The sequence below is a fragment of the Sminthopsis crassicaudata genome, chromosome X, assembly GCF_048593235.1.
Source record: "Sminthopsis crassicaudata isolate SCR6 chromosome X, ASM4859323v1, whole genome shotgun sequence".
Lineage (NCBI taxonomy): Eukaryota > Metazoa > Chordata > Mammalia > Dasyuromorphia > Dasyuridae > Sminthopsis > Sminthopsis crassicaudata.
Window position 1 is genome coordinate 59,479,995 of NC_133623.1, and position 17,797 is coordinate 59,497,791.

Genomic DNA, 17,797 nt, shown 5'->3' on the forward strand with positions numbered 1-17,797 from the left:
AGTAATATTATGTATTTATGTATTAATGGACATATATATATGTACACACATGTATATATATATATATATATATATATATAAATTGAGAAGGAATTTTATGTATTTATGTATTAATGGACATATATACATATATATATATACATATATATATGAAATAAGAAGGAATATTATGTATTTATATTAATGGACATACACACACACACACATATATATATATTTATACACGTTAAGAAGGAATATTATGTAGTTATATATTAATGGACATATACACACACACATATATATATAATAAGATATATATATATATATATGAGGAATATTATGTATCAGATATTTAATTTTGTCATGGGAGCAATGGACTTCTAGCCTGATTGACCATAGTAACCCTGGAATGTTTTCCTTCCCATTGCTCCCAAGTTCATACTCTCCCATCCCAACCAAGGCAGTTTGTGCCTCCAACAATGCCCTTTGCCTTAAATCTAGACTTATAGATTTAAATGTAAAGAACAGGACTTTTGAGGTCCTATTCTTCCCTTCAATTTTTTTCTACAAATGGAAAAAGTGAGAACAAGAGTCGTAAGAGAATTTGCAAAAATCATACCATTTTTGAGCACCCCTATCAGGTCTAGCATTTAATATGTATCTATCCTCTGTACCCCAATGTAGTATCCTGGCTAAGCTACTATCTTACTTGGTCCTCTACTTTCTCTGAGTGCAGGTCAGATGACACATTGGAAGTCAAAGAATATACATGGAATTCCTTGGGACAAGTATAGTTATCCATACAGAGGTAAGTAAGGAGGGATATTGTGTATGGGAGGGTCAGTGTCTAGTTAAACCATTCCAGGAAGGAGAGCAATCAAGGACAAGGACACAGATTAAAGAGAAGTGGGGAGTGATAGAGGAAGGAAGGGACAGGATTTCTGGGTGGGAATCCTCTTAGAATAGGTGAATATTGATTCTCATTCAGTCCAAAGTATAATGTAGAGTCATTTTGCTCAAGTGGCTGGTCTTGAGGATCACAATGATAACTTTCCATAGTACTTTTTTGGTGTTGAAAACATGACAAGCAAACTATGAGATACTGTTCTCCATCATCACTGAGACTACTGCTGCCTTTGTAGAAGGGAAGCTTTACCACTAACCTGGGGAACACTCAGATCTAGAGGATCCAGGATGATCTTTTAATTTTGTGGTGGGTGCAATGGACTTCTGGAAAGGTGGTCCGTCATAACTCTGAAACATAGACCTTACCATCTTAATCCACTCAATACCCTCTCATCCCAACCCAGTACTTTATCTAAAGGGTACTTTCAGGTCCTTTGCTCCAACTCCTTTTGTTTAACAAATGGGGAAACTGAGAACAAGAGATTAAAATGAGTTTTCAAGCATCATCTTAATGAAGATCCCAGGCAGGATTTAGGGTTCAGCATGTGTTTATGAAGTATAATGCAATGCAATAGACTGCCTGAGCTACTATCTTACTTGGTCATTTTCTTTCCCCTGGATGCAGGAACATCACATTGGAAAACAGGAACACACAACACAAATTCTGGGAAGTATACTTACTCATGCAAAGGTAAGGGAGAAGGTGTATGATGTATTGATGGGTCAATAGCAAATTAAACTATTCCAAGAGGCCTAGCAATTGAGGATACAGACATAGATTAAGGAGAATTGTGGTGTGCCATAGGAAGGAAGGGGTGGGAATTCTGGGTAGACACCCACATATAGTAAGTGAGTGCTGAACCTCAAGCAGTCCATAGTGCAATGTAGCAGCATATAATCCAAGTGGCAGGACTTCAGGAGAAGATGATTATCCTCAGGACTTTGGGGTTTTGAAAAAATACCAAAATATGAGATAGTGCCCTCCAGCTTCATTGAGAAAACTCATGGTTACATAGAAAGGTACCATTACCACTTTGATAGGATGAATCAGATCTAGGGGACCCAGGATGACCTCTTAGTTTTGCCATGGGAACCACAAACTTCAGACTTGGTAGTCCATAGTAACCCTGGAATGTCATCCTTCTTATTTTTCTCTATTCAATACTCTCCCATTCCAACCAAGGAAGTTTGTGCCTCAGACCTATGCCTTCCTGTTGAAAGCAAGGCTTAAAGATTTAAAAATAAAGGGGACCCTTGAGTTCCTGTTCTCCAACCCATTTTTTTTACAAATGGGAAAACTGAGAACAAGAGAGATAAGACAATTTGCAAGGATCCTAATGTTGTTGAGCATCCTCATCAGGTCTTAGTGTTTAATATATATCCAACCTCTGTACCCCAATGTAATATTCTGGCTAAGTTGGTATCTAACGTGGTCCTGTTCCTTCCCCAAATGCAGGTCCTTGGACATCTGAGACATCAAAGGATGTACATGGAATTTCATGGGACAACTATACTTATCCATCAATAGGTAATGAATGAATGATATTATGTATGGAAGGGTCAGTGGCTAATTAAATCATTCCAGGATGGTTAGCAATCAAGGATATGGACAGAGATTAAGGAAAAGCACAAAGTGGCTTATGGGGGAGTGGGTGGAATATCTGGGGAGTAACACTTGTAGAATAGGTGAAAATTGTTCCTTGGTCAGTCCCAAGTATAGTGGAGAAGCATTTTGCCCAAGTGGCAGGACTTCAGGATCACAATAGTAACTTTCTATAGAATTTTTTTTTTTGCATTAAAAATATACCAAAATGTGAGACAATGCCTTCCATGATCATTAAGAATACTACTGGCTACGTAAAAGAGGAGCTTTCCCATTAATCTATAGAATACTCACATCTAGAAAACCCAGGAAGAACTTTTAATTTTGTCATGGGCGCAATGGACTTCTGGAAAGGTAGTCCATGGTAACCTTGAAATGTAGACCTTACCACCTTAATCCACACAATACCCTCCCACCCAACCTAGGCACTTTGTGCCTCAGACATATGCCTTCTTGTTTGAAGAATGGTTACAGATGGAAATCTCAGGGGTGCTTTTTAAGTCCTCTGCTCCAACCCATTTTGTTTAACAAACTGGGAAACTGAGAACAAGAGAAGGAAAAGAGTATTCAAGCATCATACCCTTAATGAACATCCCGGGCAGTTCTTAGGTATTAGCCTATGTCTACGAATTATAACGCTATGTAATCAACTGCCTAAGCTGCTATCTTATTTGGTCATTTCCTTTCCCCAAATGAAGGTACAACATCTCGTGAGCCAGCAGAAGAACAAAACAGACAATCACAATCAACATATACTTACCCAAACACAGGTACATAAGAAGGAATATTATGTATTAATGGATCAATATATATGTAAACTATTCCAGGATGGCTAGCCATCAAGGATAAGTACTGAGATGAAGGTGAATGGTGGTAGGGTATAGGAAAGAAAGCCTGGGAATTCTGGGTAGGTTCCCATGTTAAGCCTCAGGCAATCCATTATGTAATGTAGCAGCATTTAGTCCAAGTGGCAGGACATCAGGAAGAGATCATTTTCCTTAGTCCTATTTGAATTTTGAAAAAAATATCAAAATGTGAGACACTGGCCTCCATCATCCTTGAGGATACTACTGGCTACTAAAAGGGGAACAATTACCACTATTCTGAGCACTAGTCAGATATTTAATTTTGTCATGGGAGCAATGCACTTCCAACCTGGTTGACCATGGTAACCCTAGAATGTTTTCCTTTTCATTCTTCTCCACTCAATACTCTACCATCCCAACCAAGGCAGTTTGTGCCTCAGATCTATGTCCCCTATTTTAAAGCTACCCTTACACATTAAAAAATAAAAGGGACTTTTGTGGTTCTGTTTTCCCATCCATTTTTTTTTACAAATGGAAAATCTGAGATTAAAAGAGGTAACATAATTTGCAAGGATCATAGTGTTATTGAGCATCCCAATCAGGTCTTAGTATTTAATATGTATCTATCCTTTGTACCCCAATGTAGTATTCTGGCTAAGCTTCTATCTTAATTGGTCCTCTTGTTTCTCTGAGTGCAGATCCTTCGACTCATTGGCAGTCAAGCAATTTACAAGGAAATGCGTGGAACAAGTATCGTTGCCCATCCAAAGGTAAGTGAGAAGGGAAGGGTTATTATTTAGTAAAACCATTCCAGGAAGGATAGTAATCAAGTACAAGGACACAGACTAAGGAGAATTGGGGAGTGGCATAGGAAGGAAGGGGTGGGATTTCTGGTTTGGACGCTTTTAGAATAGGTGAAGACTGAGCCTCATGCAATCCGAAGTATAATGTAGAAGCATTTTGCCCAAGTGGCCGGTCTTGAGGATCACAATGATAACTTTACATAGTACTTTTTTGGTGTTGAAAACATACCAAAATGTGTGATAGTGCCCTCCATCACCACTGAGAATACTACTGCCTATGGAGAAGGGAAGCTTTACTGCTAATCAGGGAAACACTCAGATCTAGAGGACCTAGGGTGATCTTTAAATTTTGTCGTGGGTGCCATGGACTTCTGGAAACATAGTCCATGGTAACCCTGAAATGTAGTGCTTGACATCTTAATTCACTCGATACCTTCCATTCCATCCCAGGCACTTTGTGACTCAGACAAATGCCCTCTTGTTTGAAGGCATGTTTACAGATTTAAATCTAAAGGGTACTTTTCAGGTCTTCTGCTCCTACTCATTTTGTTTAACAAATGGGCAAACTGAGAACAAGAGAACAAAGGGAACATTCAAGCATCATACCTTTAATGAACATCCCAGGCAGTTCTTAGGTTTTAGCCTATGTCTATGAATTATAACGCTATGTAATCGACTGCCTAAGCTGCTACCTCACTTGGTCATTTCCTTTCCCCAAATGCAGGTACAACATCTCGTGAGCCAGCAGAAGAACAAAACAGACAATCACAATCAACATATACTTACCCAAACACAGGTACATAAGAAGGAATATTATGTATTAATGGATCAATATATAGTTAAACTATTCCAGGATGGCTAGCCATCAAGGATAAGTACTGAGATAAAGGAGAATGGTGATATAATCCAGGAAAGAAGAGGTGGGAATTCTGGGTATGTTTCTAGAATTCCCAGAATTCCCAACTAGTTGTCATGTAGCAGCATTTAGTCCAAATGGCAGGACATTAGGAGAGGATAATTTTCCTTAGTGATATTTGATTTTGAAAAAATAACATGAGACACTGGCCTCCATCATCCCTGAGGATACCACTGGCTACTAAGAGGAGAACAATTACCACTATTCTGAGGACTAGTCAGATATTTAATTTTGTCATGGGAGCAATGGACTTCTAGCCTGGTTGACCATGGTAACCCTGCTGTGTTGTCCTTCCCATTCCTCTCCACTCAATACTCTGACATCCCAAGCAAGGCAGTTTGTGCCTCAGATCTATGTCCCCTATTTTGAAGCTACCTTTACAAATATAAAGTAAAGGAGACTTTTGAGGTCTTATTCCCCTACTCAATTTTTTTTACAAATGGAAAATTTGAAAACAAAAGAGGTATATGGTATGCAAGAATTATACCATTATCCAGCATCCCAACCAGATCTTATTATTTAATATGTACCTATCCTTTGTATCTCAGTAGTATTCTGGCTAAGCTGCTATCTTAACTGGTCCTCTTGTTTCTCTGAGTGCAGATCCTTCGGCAAATTGGCAGTCAGGCAATTTACAAGGAAATGCGTGGAACAAGTATCGTTGCCCATCCAAAGGTAAGTGAGAAGGGATATTATGTATGGAAGGGTCATTATCTAGTAAAACCATTCCAGGATGGATAGTAATCGAGGACAAGGACATAGATTAAGGAAAAGTGGGGAGTGGCATAGGAAAGAGAGGATGGGATATCTGTGTAGTAACCCCCTTAGAATATGTGAATATTGATCCTTGGGCATTCCAAAGTATAACGTAGAAGGATTTTGCCAAATTGGCCAGACTTCAGGACCACAATGATAACTTTATTTAATGTTTTTTTTTCGGTGTTAAAAACATGCCAAAACATGAGAAAACTGCTGCCTATGTAGAAGGGAAGCTTTACCACTAATCTAGGAAATACTCAGATCTAGAGCACCCAGGATGATCTTTTCATTTTGTCGTGGATGCAATTAATTTCTGGAAAATTAGACCATGGTAACCCTGAAACGTCATCCTTACCATCTTAACCCACTCAATACCCTCCCATCTCAACCAAGGCACTTAGTGCCTCAGACATATGCCCTCTTGTTTGAAGGCATATTTACAGATTTACATCTAAAGGGGACCTTTCAGGTCCCCTGCTGCGACATATTTTTTTTAACAAATGGAAAAACTGAGAACAAGAGATCAAAGTGAGTTTTCAAGCATCATACCCTTAATGAAGATCCCAGACAGGATTTAGGGTTCAGCATGTGTTTATGAAGTGTAATGCAATGTAACAGACTGCCTGAGCTACTATCTTACTTGGTCATTTTCTTTCCCCCTAAAGCATCTACATCATCACATTGGAAATCAGGAATACGAAACATCAATTTTGGGAAGAAATATGCCCACTCACGCAAAGGTAAGGGAGAAGGTGTATGATGTATTGGTGGGTCAACAGCAAAGTAAACTATTCCAAGAGGGTTAGAAATCAAAGAGAAAGACATAGATGAAGGAGAATTGTGGTGTAGCTTAGGAAGGAAGGGATGGGAATTCTGAGTAGACACCCACATATGAATGTGAACCTCAAGCAGTGCATAGTGCAGTGTAGCTGCATAATCCAAGTGGCAGGACTTCAGGAGAAGATGATTATCCTCAGGACTTTGGGGTTTTGAACAAATACCAAAATGTGTGATACTACCCTTCATCTTCACTGAAAAAATTCCTGGCTACATAGAGGGGTACCATTACGACTTTTCTAGGGATCAGTCAGATCTACTGGACCCAGGTTGACCTCTTAATTTTACCATGGAAGCAATCAACTTCTGACCTGGAAGTCCACAGTAACCCTGGAATTTTGTCCTCATTCCTCTTGACTCAATATTGTCCCATCCCTACCAAGGCAGTTTGTACCTTAGACTTATGTCCTCTCCTTGAAAGCTACCCTTACAGACTTATAGGTAAAGGGGACCTTTGAGGTCCTTTTCTCTGACTCATTTTTTTAACAAATGGGAAAACTGAGAACAAGGGAGCTAAGGGAATTTTAAAGTATCATATTGTTATTAAACATTCCACGCAATTATTAATGTTAAATATGTATCCATAATCTGTACCCCTGTGTGGTATTCTGGCCACGCTGTTATCTTATGTGGTCCTGTTCCTTCCTCTGGGTCTAGGTCCTTTGACCCCTTGGAAATCACGGCATGTCATGGGAATATCTTGGGACAAGTACCGTTACCCATTCTTGGATGAGTTATGAAGGCTTTTATATGTGGAAGGATCAATGGCTAGTTAAATGATTCCAGGATGTGTAGCAATCAAGGACAAGGACATAAATTAAGGAGACTTGGGGAGTGACATAGGAAGGAAGGAATGGGACATCTGCATGAGAACCCTCTTGGAATAAGTGAATATTTAACCTTATATAGTCCAAATTGTAATGTTGCAACATTTAACCCAAATTACAGGACTTAGAGATAACAATGAAAACTTTCCTTAGTACAGTTTTCGGTTTGAAAAAATACCAAAATATGAGATACTGCCCTCCATCATCACTGAGAATACTACTGGTGACTTTGAGTGGTACCATTACCACAATTCTATGGATCAGTCAGATCTAGGGGATCAAGGAAGTTCTCTTAATTTTTTCATGAGAGCCATGGACTTCTGGATGGGTAGTCCATTGCAACCCCAAAAAGTAGTCCTTCCTGTATGAATCCACTCTTCAACCTCCAATCACAATCCAAGCACTTTGTGACTCAGTTATATTCTCAGTCTATTGAAGGTAGGTTTGCAGATTCAAGGCTACAAGGTCCTTTTCAGGTACTCTTCTCCAATCCATATGCTTAACAAATGGTGCAAATGAGAAAAAGAGGCCTAAGTGACTTTGCAAGGTTCATGCCCTTAATGAACATCCAAGGAACTTGTTAGGGTTTAGCATGCTTCTGTCCACTGTAACACAATATAATAGTCTCGGCAACCTACCACATTACTTGGTCCTTTTCTTTCCCCAAATGAAGGGCCAACATCATGTCAGCCATCTGGAGAACAATACGTACAATCAAAAAAACCAAATGCTTACCCAAACACAGGTATGTAAGAAGGAATATTATGTATTGATAAATCAGTAGGTAATGAAACTGTACCTGGATGGCTAACAATCAAGCATAAGTACAGGGATGAAGGAGAATTGTGGTGTGCTAGAGGAAAAAGTGGCAATTCTGGTTAGGTACCCATATGTACTTGGGGAACGCTGACCCTCAGGCAATTCATTGTGTAATGCAGCAGCATTTAGTCTAAGTGGCACGACTTCAGGAGAAGTTGATTTTCCATAGTACTGTTTGGATTTTGGAATAATCCCAAAATATGAGACTGAGGATACATCACTGAGGATACTACTGGCTACTTAGAAGGGAACAATTACTACTATTCTGAGGACCAGTCAGATATAGGGGACCCAGGATGACCTTTTAATTTTGTCATGGGAACAATGGATTTCTAGCTTAGTTGTCCATGGTAACCCTAGCATGTTCTCCTTCCCTTTCCTCTCCAGCCTATACTCTCCTATCCCACCAAAGCAATTTGTCCCTCAATTCTGTGTCCTTTTCGTTAAAGCAAAGCTTAAAGATTTAAAGGTAAAGGGGACTTCTGAGGTCTTGTTCTCCCACCCAATTTTGTTTCTAAATGGGGGAACTGAGAAAAAGAGAGGTAAGGGAATTTTCAAGGTTCAGACCGTTATTGAGGAGAGGTCTTAGCACTTAATATCTATCTTCTGTAGCTCAATGAAGTATTCTGGCTAAGCTTCTATCTTACTTGGTCCTCGTCATTCCTTGAATGCAGGTCCTTTGACACATTGGAAGTCAAGGAATTTACATGGAGTTGCATGGAACAAGTATCGTTACCCATCCATAGGTAAGTAAGGAGGTTTATTATGTATGAAAGGGTCAATGTCTAGTTAAACAGTTCCAGCCTGGATAGCGATCAAGGACAAGGGCATAGATTAAGGAGAAGTGGGGAGTTGCATGGGAAGGAAAAAGTGGGATAGCTGGGTAATAACCCCCCCATTAGAATTGGTAAATATTGAGCCTTAGGCAGTACAAAGTATAATGTAAAAGCATTTAGCTCAAGTGATAGGACTTCAAGATCACTATGATAACTTCCCATAATATTTTTTGGTGTTGAAAATATACCAAAATGTGAGATAGTGCCCTCAAACATCACTGAGAATACTATTGACTACATAGAAGGGTACTATTACCACTCTTCCAGAGACTAGTCAGGTCTAGGGGACTCGGGATGACTTCTTAATTTTATCATGGGAGCAATAGACTTCTGGACTGATATTCCACGGTAACCCTGGAATGTTGTCCATTCCTCTCCACTCAGTACTCTCCCATCCCAACCAAGGCAGTCTGGGCCTCAGATCTATGCCTTTAAAACTAGATTAAAAGGAAAAGGGGACTTTTTAGATCTTGTTCTCCCAAGAATTTTTTTTTACTAATGGAAAAACCGAGAACAAAAGAGGTAAGGGAATTTTCAAGGATCATACCATTACTGAGCATCCCAGCCAGCTCTTATTATTTAATTTGTACCTATCCTCTGTATCCCAATGAAGTATTGTGGTAAGCTGCTATCTTACTTGGTCCTCTTCTTTCTCTATCGCAGGTCGTTTTACACATTGGAAGTCAAGAAACGCGCGTGGAAGTGTATGGAACAAGAATCGTAACCCATCTGAAGGTAAGGATGGAGATATATTATGTATGGAAGGGTCAGTGTCTAGTTAAACAATTCCAAGATGGATAGCAATCAAGGACATACTTGACCCTGGCATTGGGACTGGGACTGACATTGGAAGAAGGGAGTGGAATATTTGAGTAGTAACTCCCTTAGAACAGGTGGATATTGAGTTTCAGGAAGTCCAAAGTATGATGTAAAAGCATTTAGCTCAAGTGACAGGACTTCAAGATCACTATGATAGCTTCCCATAATACTTTTTTGGTGTTGGAAACATACTAAAATGTGAGATAGTGCTCTCCATCATCACTGAGAATACTACTGGCTACATAGAGAGGAACCATGACCACCTTTCTAGGGACCATTCAGATGTAGGGGACCCAGGATGATTTCTTAATTTTGTCATGGGAGCCACGAATTTCTGGCCTAGTAGTCCATGGTAGCCATGGAATAGGTAAGGAAAGGGCAACCCTTTCCCATTCCTCTCTTCTTATTCCTCTGCCATCCTAACCAAAGCATCTTGTGTCTCAGACCTATGCCCTCTCCTTGAAAGCTAGGCTAATTGATGTAAAAGTAAAAGGGGCCTTTGAGCTCCTTTTCTCCAACCCAGCTTTTTTTTTTTTGTTTTTGTTTTTTTGTTTTTGTTTCTTTACAAATGGGAAAACTGAGAACAAGGGAGATAAAGGAATTTTAAAGCATCATCCTCCTGTTATTGAGCATTCCAGCCAATTCTTAATATGTGACTCTCCTCTGTAGCCCAATGTACTAGCCTGGCTAAGCTGCTATCTTACTTGGTCCTCTTCCTTCCCAACTGCAGGTTCTTCGACACATTGGAAGACACGGCATGCCCATGGAGTTGCCTGGGACAAGTACCGTTACCCATTCACAAGTAAGTAAGGAGGTATATTATATGTGGAAGGGTCAATGGCTAGTTAAATGATTCCAGGATGTATAGAAATCAAGGATAAGCACATAAATTAAGGAAAATTGGGGAGTGGCATAGGAAGGGGAGGATGGGATGTCTGTGTAGGTACCCTCTTAGAATTGGTGATTATTGAACTTCAGGCAGTCCAAAGCATAATGTAGCAGTATTTAGCCAAAGGCACAGGAATTCAGGATAACAATGATAACATTCCTTTTGTGGTTGAATATTTGATATTTGATATTTGTGGTTGATATTTTGGGGTTGAAAAAATATCAAAATATGAGGTTCAGCCCTCCATCATCACTGAGAATACTACTGCCTACTTAGGGTGGAAACATTACCACCATTCTAGGGATCAGTCAGATCTAAGGGACCGAGGAAGTTCTTTTAATTTTGTCATGGGAGCAATGGGCCTCTGGATGGGTAGTCCATGGTAACCTTTGAATGTCATCCTTCCCACTCTTCAACCTCCAATCCCAATCCAGACACTTTGTGACTCAGGTATATGCCCAATCTATTGAAGGGAGGCTTACAGATTTGAAACTAAAGGGTTCTTTTCAAGTCCTCTCCTCCAACCCATATATTTAGCAAATGATGTAAGTGAGAAGAAGAGGTGTAAGGGACTTTGAAAAGATCATGCTCTTAATGAACATCCAAGGCACTTCTAGGGATTCGCATGTTTCTGTCCTATGTAACTCAATAGAATTGTCTGGCTAAGTTACGATATGACTTGGTTCTTTTTTTTTTCCCCAAATAAAGGCACTACTTCACGTGAGCAACCAGGAGAACAAAACAGAATATCCAAGAGAAAATATGGTTACCCAACTACAGGTACATAAGAAGGACTTTTATGGATTGATAGATCAATATGTAACTAAACTACACCAGGATGACTAGCAATCAAGGATAAGTACAGAGAGGAAGGAGAATTGTGGGATTGTTTAGGAAGAAGGGGGTGGCAATTCTGCATAGGTACCCTCTTAGAATTGGTGAATGATGAGGCTCAGGCAGTCCAAAATATTATATTGCAACATTTAATCCAAATTGGAGGACTTTGGGATAATGATAGTTTTCCATAGTAGTTTTTTGATGTTGAAAAATTACCAAAATGTGAGATACTCCTTACACCATCACTGAGAATAGTACGGAGGATACTAATTAGAAGGGAAGATTTACCACTAATCTGGGGACCAATGAGATCTAAAGGACCCAGAATGACCGTTTAATTTTGTCCTGGGCACAATGGATTTCTTGAATGGTGGTCCATAGTAACCCCGAAAGGTATTCCTGACTACTTTAATACACTCAAAACCCTCCCATCCCAACCCAGGCACTTTGCACCGCAAGCATATAGGCTCTCCTTTGGATGTAGGTTTACTAATTTTAATCTAAAGAGTCCTTTTCAGGTCTTCTGCTCCAACCCATATATTTAACAAATGGGGAAACTGAGAACAAGAGGGGTAAGGGAGTTTTCAAGCATCATATCCTTAATAAACATCCCAGGCTGTTCTTAGGGCTAAAAATATGTTCATCCACTGTAACATAATGTAATAGATTATTAACTGAGCTATTATCTTACTTGGTCCTTTTTTTCCCCCAATGCAGGTGCAATATCACTTTGGAAATCAGGAATACAGAATACAAATTCAAGGAAAAATCCTGCTAACTCACGCATAGGTAAGGGAGAAGTTTTATGATATATTATTGGTGGATCAATAGGTAACAAAACTATTCCAGGATGACTAGCAATCAAGTATAAGGATAGAGATTAAGCAGAATTATGCTGTGGCATAGAAAGGAAGGAGTGGGAATTCATATAGAAGGTGAATATTGAAACTCAATCAGACCATAGTGTAATATACCAGTATTTAGTCCAAGTGGCACGACTTCAGGAGAAGATGACTTTCTTTAATACATTTTGTTTTTAAAAAAAAATACCAAAAAGTGAGATAAGGTCCTCCTCATCAGAGAAAATATTACTGGCTACCTAGAGGTAATGGGAACCATTACCTCTTTTCTAGGGACCAGTCAGATTTAGAGGACTCATCATAACCTCCTAGTTTTTTCATGGAAACAATGGACTTCTGGCCTGGTAGTTCAGGGTAACCCTGTAATGTTGTCCTTCCATTTCCTCTGCATTAAATATTCTCCCATCCCAACCAAGGCAATTTGTAGCTCACACCTATGCCCTCTATTTTAAATCTAGGCTTATAGATTTAAAGGTAATGGGGACATTTGAGGTCCTGTTCCCCCACCCATTTTTTTTTTTTTTACAAATGGGAAAACTGAGAACAAGAGAAGTAAGGGAATTTTCAATAATGTCTCTTAGCATCCCAGCCAGTTTTTAATGTTTAATATGTATCTATAACCTGTACCCCAATTGTGGATAAGCTGTTATCTTACTTGGTCCTCTTGATTCCCTGACTGCAGGTCCTTGGACACCCTGGACGTCAACAGATGTACAAAGAATTTCATGGGACAAGTATTCTTATCCATTCGTAGGTAAGTAAGGAGATATATTCTGTATGGAAGGGTCAATGGCTAGTTAAAACATTCCAGGATGGACAGCAATCAAGGACAAGGACATAGATCAAGGAGAAGTAGGGATTGGAATAGGAACAAAGAAGTGGCATATCTAGGAAGGCAACCTTCTTAGAATAGGTGAATATTGGGCCTCAGGCTGTCCAAAGTATAATGTAGAAGCATTTAGCCCAAGTGGCAGACCTCAGGATAACAATGGTAACTTTCCTTAGTCCTGGTGTGGTGTTAAAAAAAATACCAAAATGTGAGACACTGCCCCCTCTCATCACTGAGAACACTACTAGCTACTTAGAGTGGAACTATTATCTGGGGATAAGTCATGTCGGTGTGACCAAAGATAATCTCTTAATTTTGTCATGGGAACAATGGCCTTTTGGCATGGTAGTCCATGGTAATCCTTGAATGTAGTCCTTCAGACCCGAATCCACTCTTTAACCTCCAATCCCAATCCAGGCACTTTGTGACTCGGGCATATGCCCAGTCTATTGAAGGGAGGTTTACAGATCTGAAGCTAAAGGGTTCTTTTAAGGTCTTCTGCTACAACCCATATAGTTACCAAATGGTAAAAGGGAGAAGAAGAGGCATAATGGACTTGGCAAGGATCATATCCTTAATGAACCTTCAACGCTTCTTAGGGTTTCACATGGTTCTGTCCACTGTAAAGCAATGTAATAATCTGGCTAAGCTACTATATTACAAGCTCCTTTTCTTTCTCCGTTTGAAGGGTCAACATCACCGGGGCCCTCAGGACAAAGCAAAAAAACCAAGAAAAAGAACCCTTTCCTAACCACAGGTACATAAGAAGGAATATTATGTATTGATTGATCAATAACTAATTACATGTACCTGGATGTCTAGCAATAAGGATAAGTACAGAGATGAACAAGAATTGTGGGGTGCAATAGGAATGAAGGGGTGGGAATTTTGGGTAGGTACCCTTATGTGCTAAGTGTATGTTGAGCCTCAGGCAGTCCATTGTATAATGCAGCAGCCTTTAGTCCAAGTAGCAGGACATCAGGAGAAGATGACTTTCCTTAATTGAATTTTGGAAAAAGTACCAAAATGTGAGACACTACCCTCCATCTTCCCTGAGGATACTACTGGTTACTTAGAGGGGAACAATTACTACTATTGTGAGGACCAATCAGCTATCGGAGACCCAGGATGACCTTTTAATTTTGTCATGGGAACAATGGATTTCTAGCTTAGTTGTCCATGGTAACCCTGCCATGTTGTCCTTACCACTCCTCTCCAGCTTATACTCTCCCATCCCAACCAAGGCAGTTTGTGCCGCAGATCTATTCCCTCTCCTTTAAAGCTAAGCTTACAGCTTTAAAGGTAATGGGGACCTTTGAGATTCAGTTTTCCCATCCAATATTTTTTAAAATGAGGAAACTGTAAACAAATGAGGTAAGGGAATTTTCAAGGATCATATCATTATTGAGCATGCCAACCAGTATTTAATATGTAGCTAGCCTCTGTACCCATGAGGCTAACCTGCTATGTTACTTAGTCCTCTCTTTTCCCCAAATGCAGGTCCTTTGACTCATTGGAAGTCACGAAATGTACTTGGAAATTCATGGAGCAAGTATATTTACCCATCTCTACGTAAGTAAGAAGGCATATGATGCATGGAAGGGACAATGGCTAGTTAAACGATTCCAGGATGGGTAGCAATCAAAGACAACGATGTAAAGAGAATTGGGGAATGGCAAAGGGAGAAAGGAGTAGGATGTCTGGGTAGAAATCCTTTTAGAATAGGTGAATATTGAGCCTCAGGCAGTCCAAAGTATAATGCAGCAGCACCTTAGGTCAAGTGGAAGGATTTCAGGATAACAATCATAAATATTCTTGGTACTTTTAAGGTGTTGAAAACCCACCAAAAGGCTAGATACTACACTTCATCATCACTGAGAATACTACTGGGTACTTAAAGTGGAAGCATTATAATATTCTGGGGACCAGTCAGATAGAGAGGTCCCAGGATGACCTTTTAATTTTATCATGGAAACAAGGGACTTCTGGCCTGGTAGTCCACAGTAACCCTAGAAGGTTTTCCTGCCCATTCCTCCGCACTCAATACTCTCCCATTCCAATCAAGGCAGTTTGTGTCTCAGTTCTATACCCTCCATTTAAAAGCTAGTCTTACAGATTTAACAGCAGGAAAGGGGACCTTTGAGATTGTTCTCCCACCCTTTTTTTTAAACAAATGGGAAAACTGAGAACAAGAAATGTAAGGGAATTTTTAAGGATCACATCATTATTGAGCATTCCAGCCAGTTCTTTTTAAAAATGTTTCCATAATCTGTACCCCAATGTAGTATTCTGGGTGAGCTTCTATCTTATTTGGTCCTCTTCTTTTCGCGAGTTCAGGTCCTTTGACACCTTGGAAGTCAAGGAATATGCAAAGAATTGCATGGGACAAGTATCGTTGCCCATCCACAGGTAAGTAAGGAGATATATTATGTATGGAAGGGTCAATGGCTAGTTAAACCATTCCAACATGGATAGCAATCAAGGACATGAACATAGGTTAAGGAGAATTGGGAACTGCCATTAGAAGGAGGAAGTGGGTTATCTGGATAAGAACCTTCATAAATGAGGTGAATCTTGAGGATCAATCAGTCCAAAGTATTGAGCTGAAGTGGCAAGACTTCAGGATAACAATAGTAATGTTCCTTAGTGTTATTTTGTGTTGAAAAAATACCAAAATCTGAGAAACTGCCCTCCCTCCTCACTGAGAATACTACTGGCTATTTGAGGGAAAGTTTTACCACTTTCCTGGGGACCAATGAGAAATGAGAACCTAGGTTGGCCTCTCAATTTTGTCATGGGAGCAAGTGACTTCTGGATTGGTAGTCCATGTTAACTTTAGAATTTAGTCCTTCCCACTACACTCTACTCTACACCTTCCCATTCCAATCCAGGCAGTTTGTGACTTGGTATATGTCCACTTTATTGAATGTTGATTTACAGATTTGAAGTTAAAGGTTACTTTTCAGGTCCTCTGCTCCAACCCAAATATTTAACTACTGGTGAGAGTGAGAGGTATAAGGGACATTACAAGTATCATAGCCTAATTGAACATCCAAGGCACTTCTTAGAGTTTAGCACAGTTCTGTCAACTGTAATGCAATATAATAGTCTGGCTAAGCTGCTGTATCACTTGGTCCTTTTCTTTCTCCAAATGAAGGCTCAACATCACCTGGGCCCTTGCAAGAGCAACACAAAAAATCGAAGAAAAAATATGTTCACCCAGCCACAGGTGGGTAAGAACTAAAAGTCATGTATTGATGGGTCAATAGATATTTAAACTTTTCCAGCATGGTTAGCCATTAAAAATAAGTACAGAGGGGCAGTTAAGTGGTACAGTCAATAGAGCACCAGCCCTGAAGTCAGGAGGACCTGAGTTCAAATCTAGCTTCAGTACTAACACTTCCTGGCTATGTGACCCTGGGCAAATCATTTAACCCAAATTGCCTCAGCAAAAAATAAAAAATAAAATAAGTTCAGAGATGAGGAGAATTGTGGTATGATGCAGGAAGAAAGGGTTGGGAATTCTGGATGATAACTCATATAGGCTAGGTGAAGGTTGAGCTGCAGGGATTCCATAATATAAATAGTAGCATATATTCCACTTGTCAAGACTTCAGGAGAAGATGGCTTTCCTTAGTACTATTTGGGTTTTGAAAAATTACCAAAATGTTAAACACTGCCCTCTATCATCACTGAGAATATTATTGGATACTTAGAAAGGAACTATTACCACCTTTCTAGGGACCAGTCGGGTCTAGCGGACCCAGGATGACCTCTTAATTTTTTCATGGGAGTAATGCACTTCTGGCCTGGTTGTCCATGGTAACCCTGAAATGTTGTCCTTCTCTTCCTCTCCACTAAATACTCTCCCATCCCAACCAAGATAGTTTGTGCCTCCAATTTACGGCCTTTGTTTTAACACTAGCCTTACAGACTTAAAGGTAAAGGAGACCTTTGAGGTCCTGTTCTCCCATCCAGTTTTGTTACAAATGGGGAAACTGAGAACAAAAGAGGTAACAAAATTTGCAAGGAACATATCATTACTGAGCATCCCCACCGAGTCTTATTGTTTAATATGTATCTATCTTCTATACCCCAATGTAGTATTCTAGCTAAGCTGCTATCTTACGTGGTGTTGTTCTTTCCCCATGTGCAGGTCCTTTGACACAATATAAGCCAAGAAATGTACAAGAAATTTCATGGGACAAGGATATTAATCCATCAATAAGTAAGTAATGAGGAATATTATGTAGGGAAGGGTCAATGGCTAGTTAAACCATTCTAGAATGGATAGCAATCAAGGACATATGGGAATTGGTATAGGAAGAAAGGGTTGAGATATCTGGGCAGCCAACCTCTTAGAAAGGATGAATATTGAGTGTCAAGCAGGGCAGAACATAAAGCAGCATTTAGCCCAGTGACAAACTTCAGGAGAACAATGATAACTTTCCTAAGTATTGGTGTGTTAT

General features: G+C 39.7%; 2 protein-coding genes across 2 annotated transcripts in view; both read left to right on the forward strand.

The window, feature by feature from the left end:
- Positions 1-8,192, forward strand: part of LOC141549037 (uncharacterized) — a 37,022-nt gene extending 28,830 nt beyond the window's left edge. The window contains exons 27-35 of the mRNA XM_074278386.1: positions 719-790; positions 1,514-1,579; positions 2,345-2,416; positions 3,190-3,261; positions 3,996-4,067; positions 4,825-4,896; positions 5,620-5,691; positions 6,441-6,515; positions 8,113-8,192. Of these exons, the coding sequence (XP_074134487.1) occupies positions 719-790; positions 1,514-1,579; positions 2,345-2,416; positions 3,190-3,261; positions 3,996-4,067; positions 4,825-4,896; positions 5,620-5,691; positions 6,441-6,515; positions 8,113-8,192 (653 nt within the window). The remainder of the gene's footprint in view (positions 1-718; positions 791-1,513; positions 1,580-2,344; positions 2,417-3,189; positions 3,262-3,995; positions 4,068-4,824; positions 4,897-5,619; positions 5,692-6,440; positions 6,516-8,112) is intronic.
- Positions 8,193-8,935: 743 nt separating this feature from the next.
- LOC141549038 (uncharacterized) overlaps positions 8,936-17,797 on the forward strand; it is a 48,913-nt gene continuing 40,051 nt past the window's right edge. Inside the window, exons 1-11 of the mRNA XM_074278387.1 lie at positions 8,936-9,004; positions 9,758-9,829; positions 10,644-10,715; positions 11,511-11,582; positions 12,357-12,428; positions 13,182-13,253; positions 14,017-14,085; positions 14,829-14,900; positions 15,666-15,737; positions 16,486-16,557; positions 17,485-17,556. Of these exons, the coding sequence (XP_074134488.1) occupies positions 15,695-15,737; positions 16,486-16,557; positions 17,485-17,556 (187 nt within the window). The 5' untranslated portion in view covers positions 8,936-9,004; positions 9,758-9,829; positions 10,644-10,715; ... (4 more) ...; positions 14,829-14,900; positions 15,666-15,694. The remainder of the gene's footprint in view (positions 9,005-9,757; positions 9,830-10,643; positions 10,716-11,510; positions 11,583-12,356; positions 12,429-13,181; positions 13,254-14,016; positions 14,086-14,828; positions 14,901-15,665; positions 15,738-16,485; positions 16,558-17,484; positions 17,557-17,797) is intronic.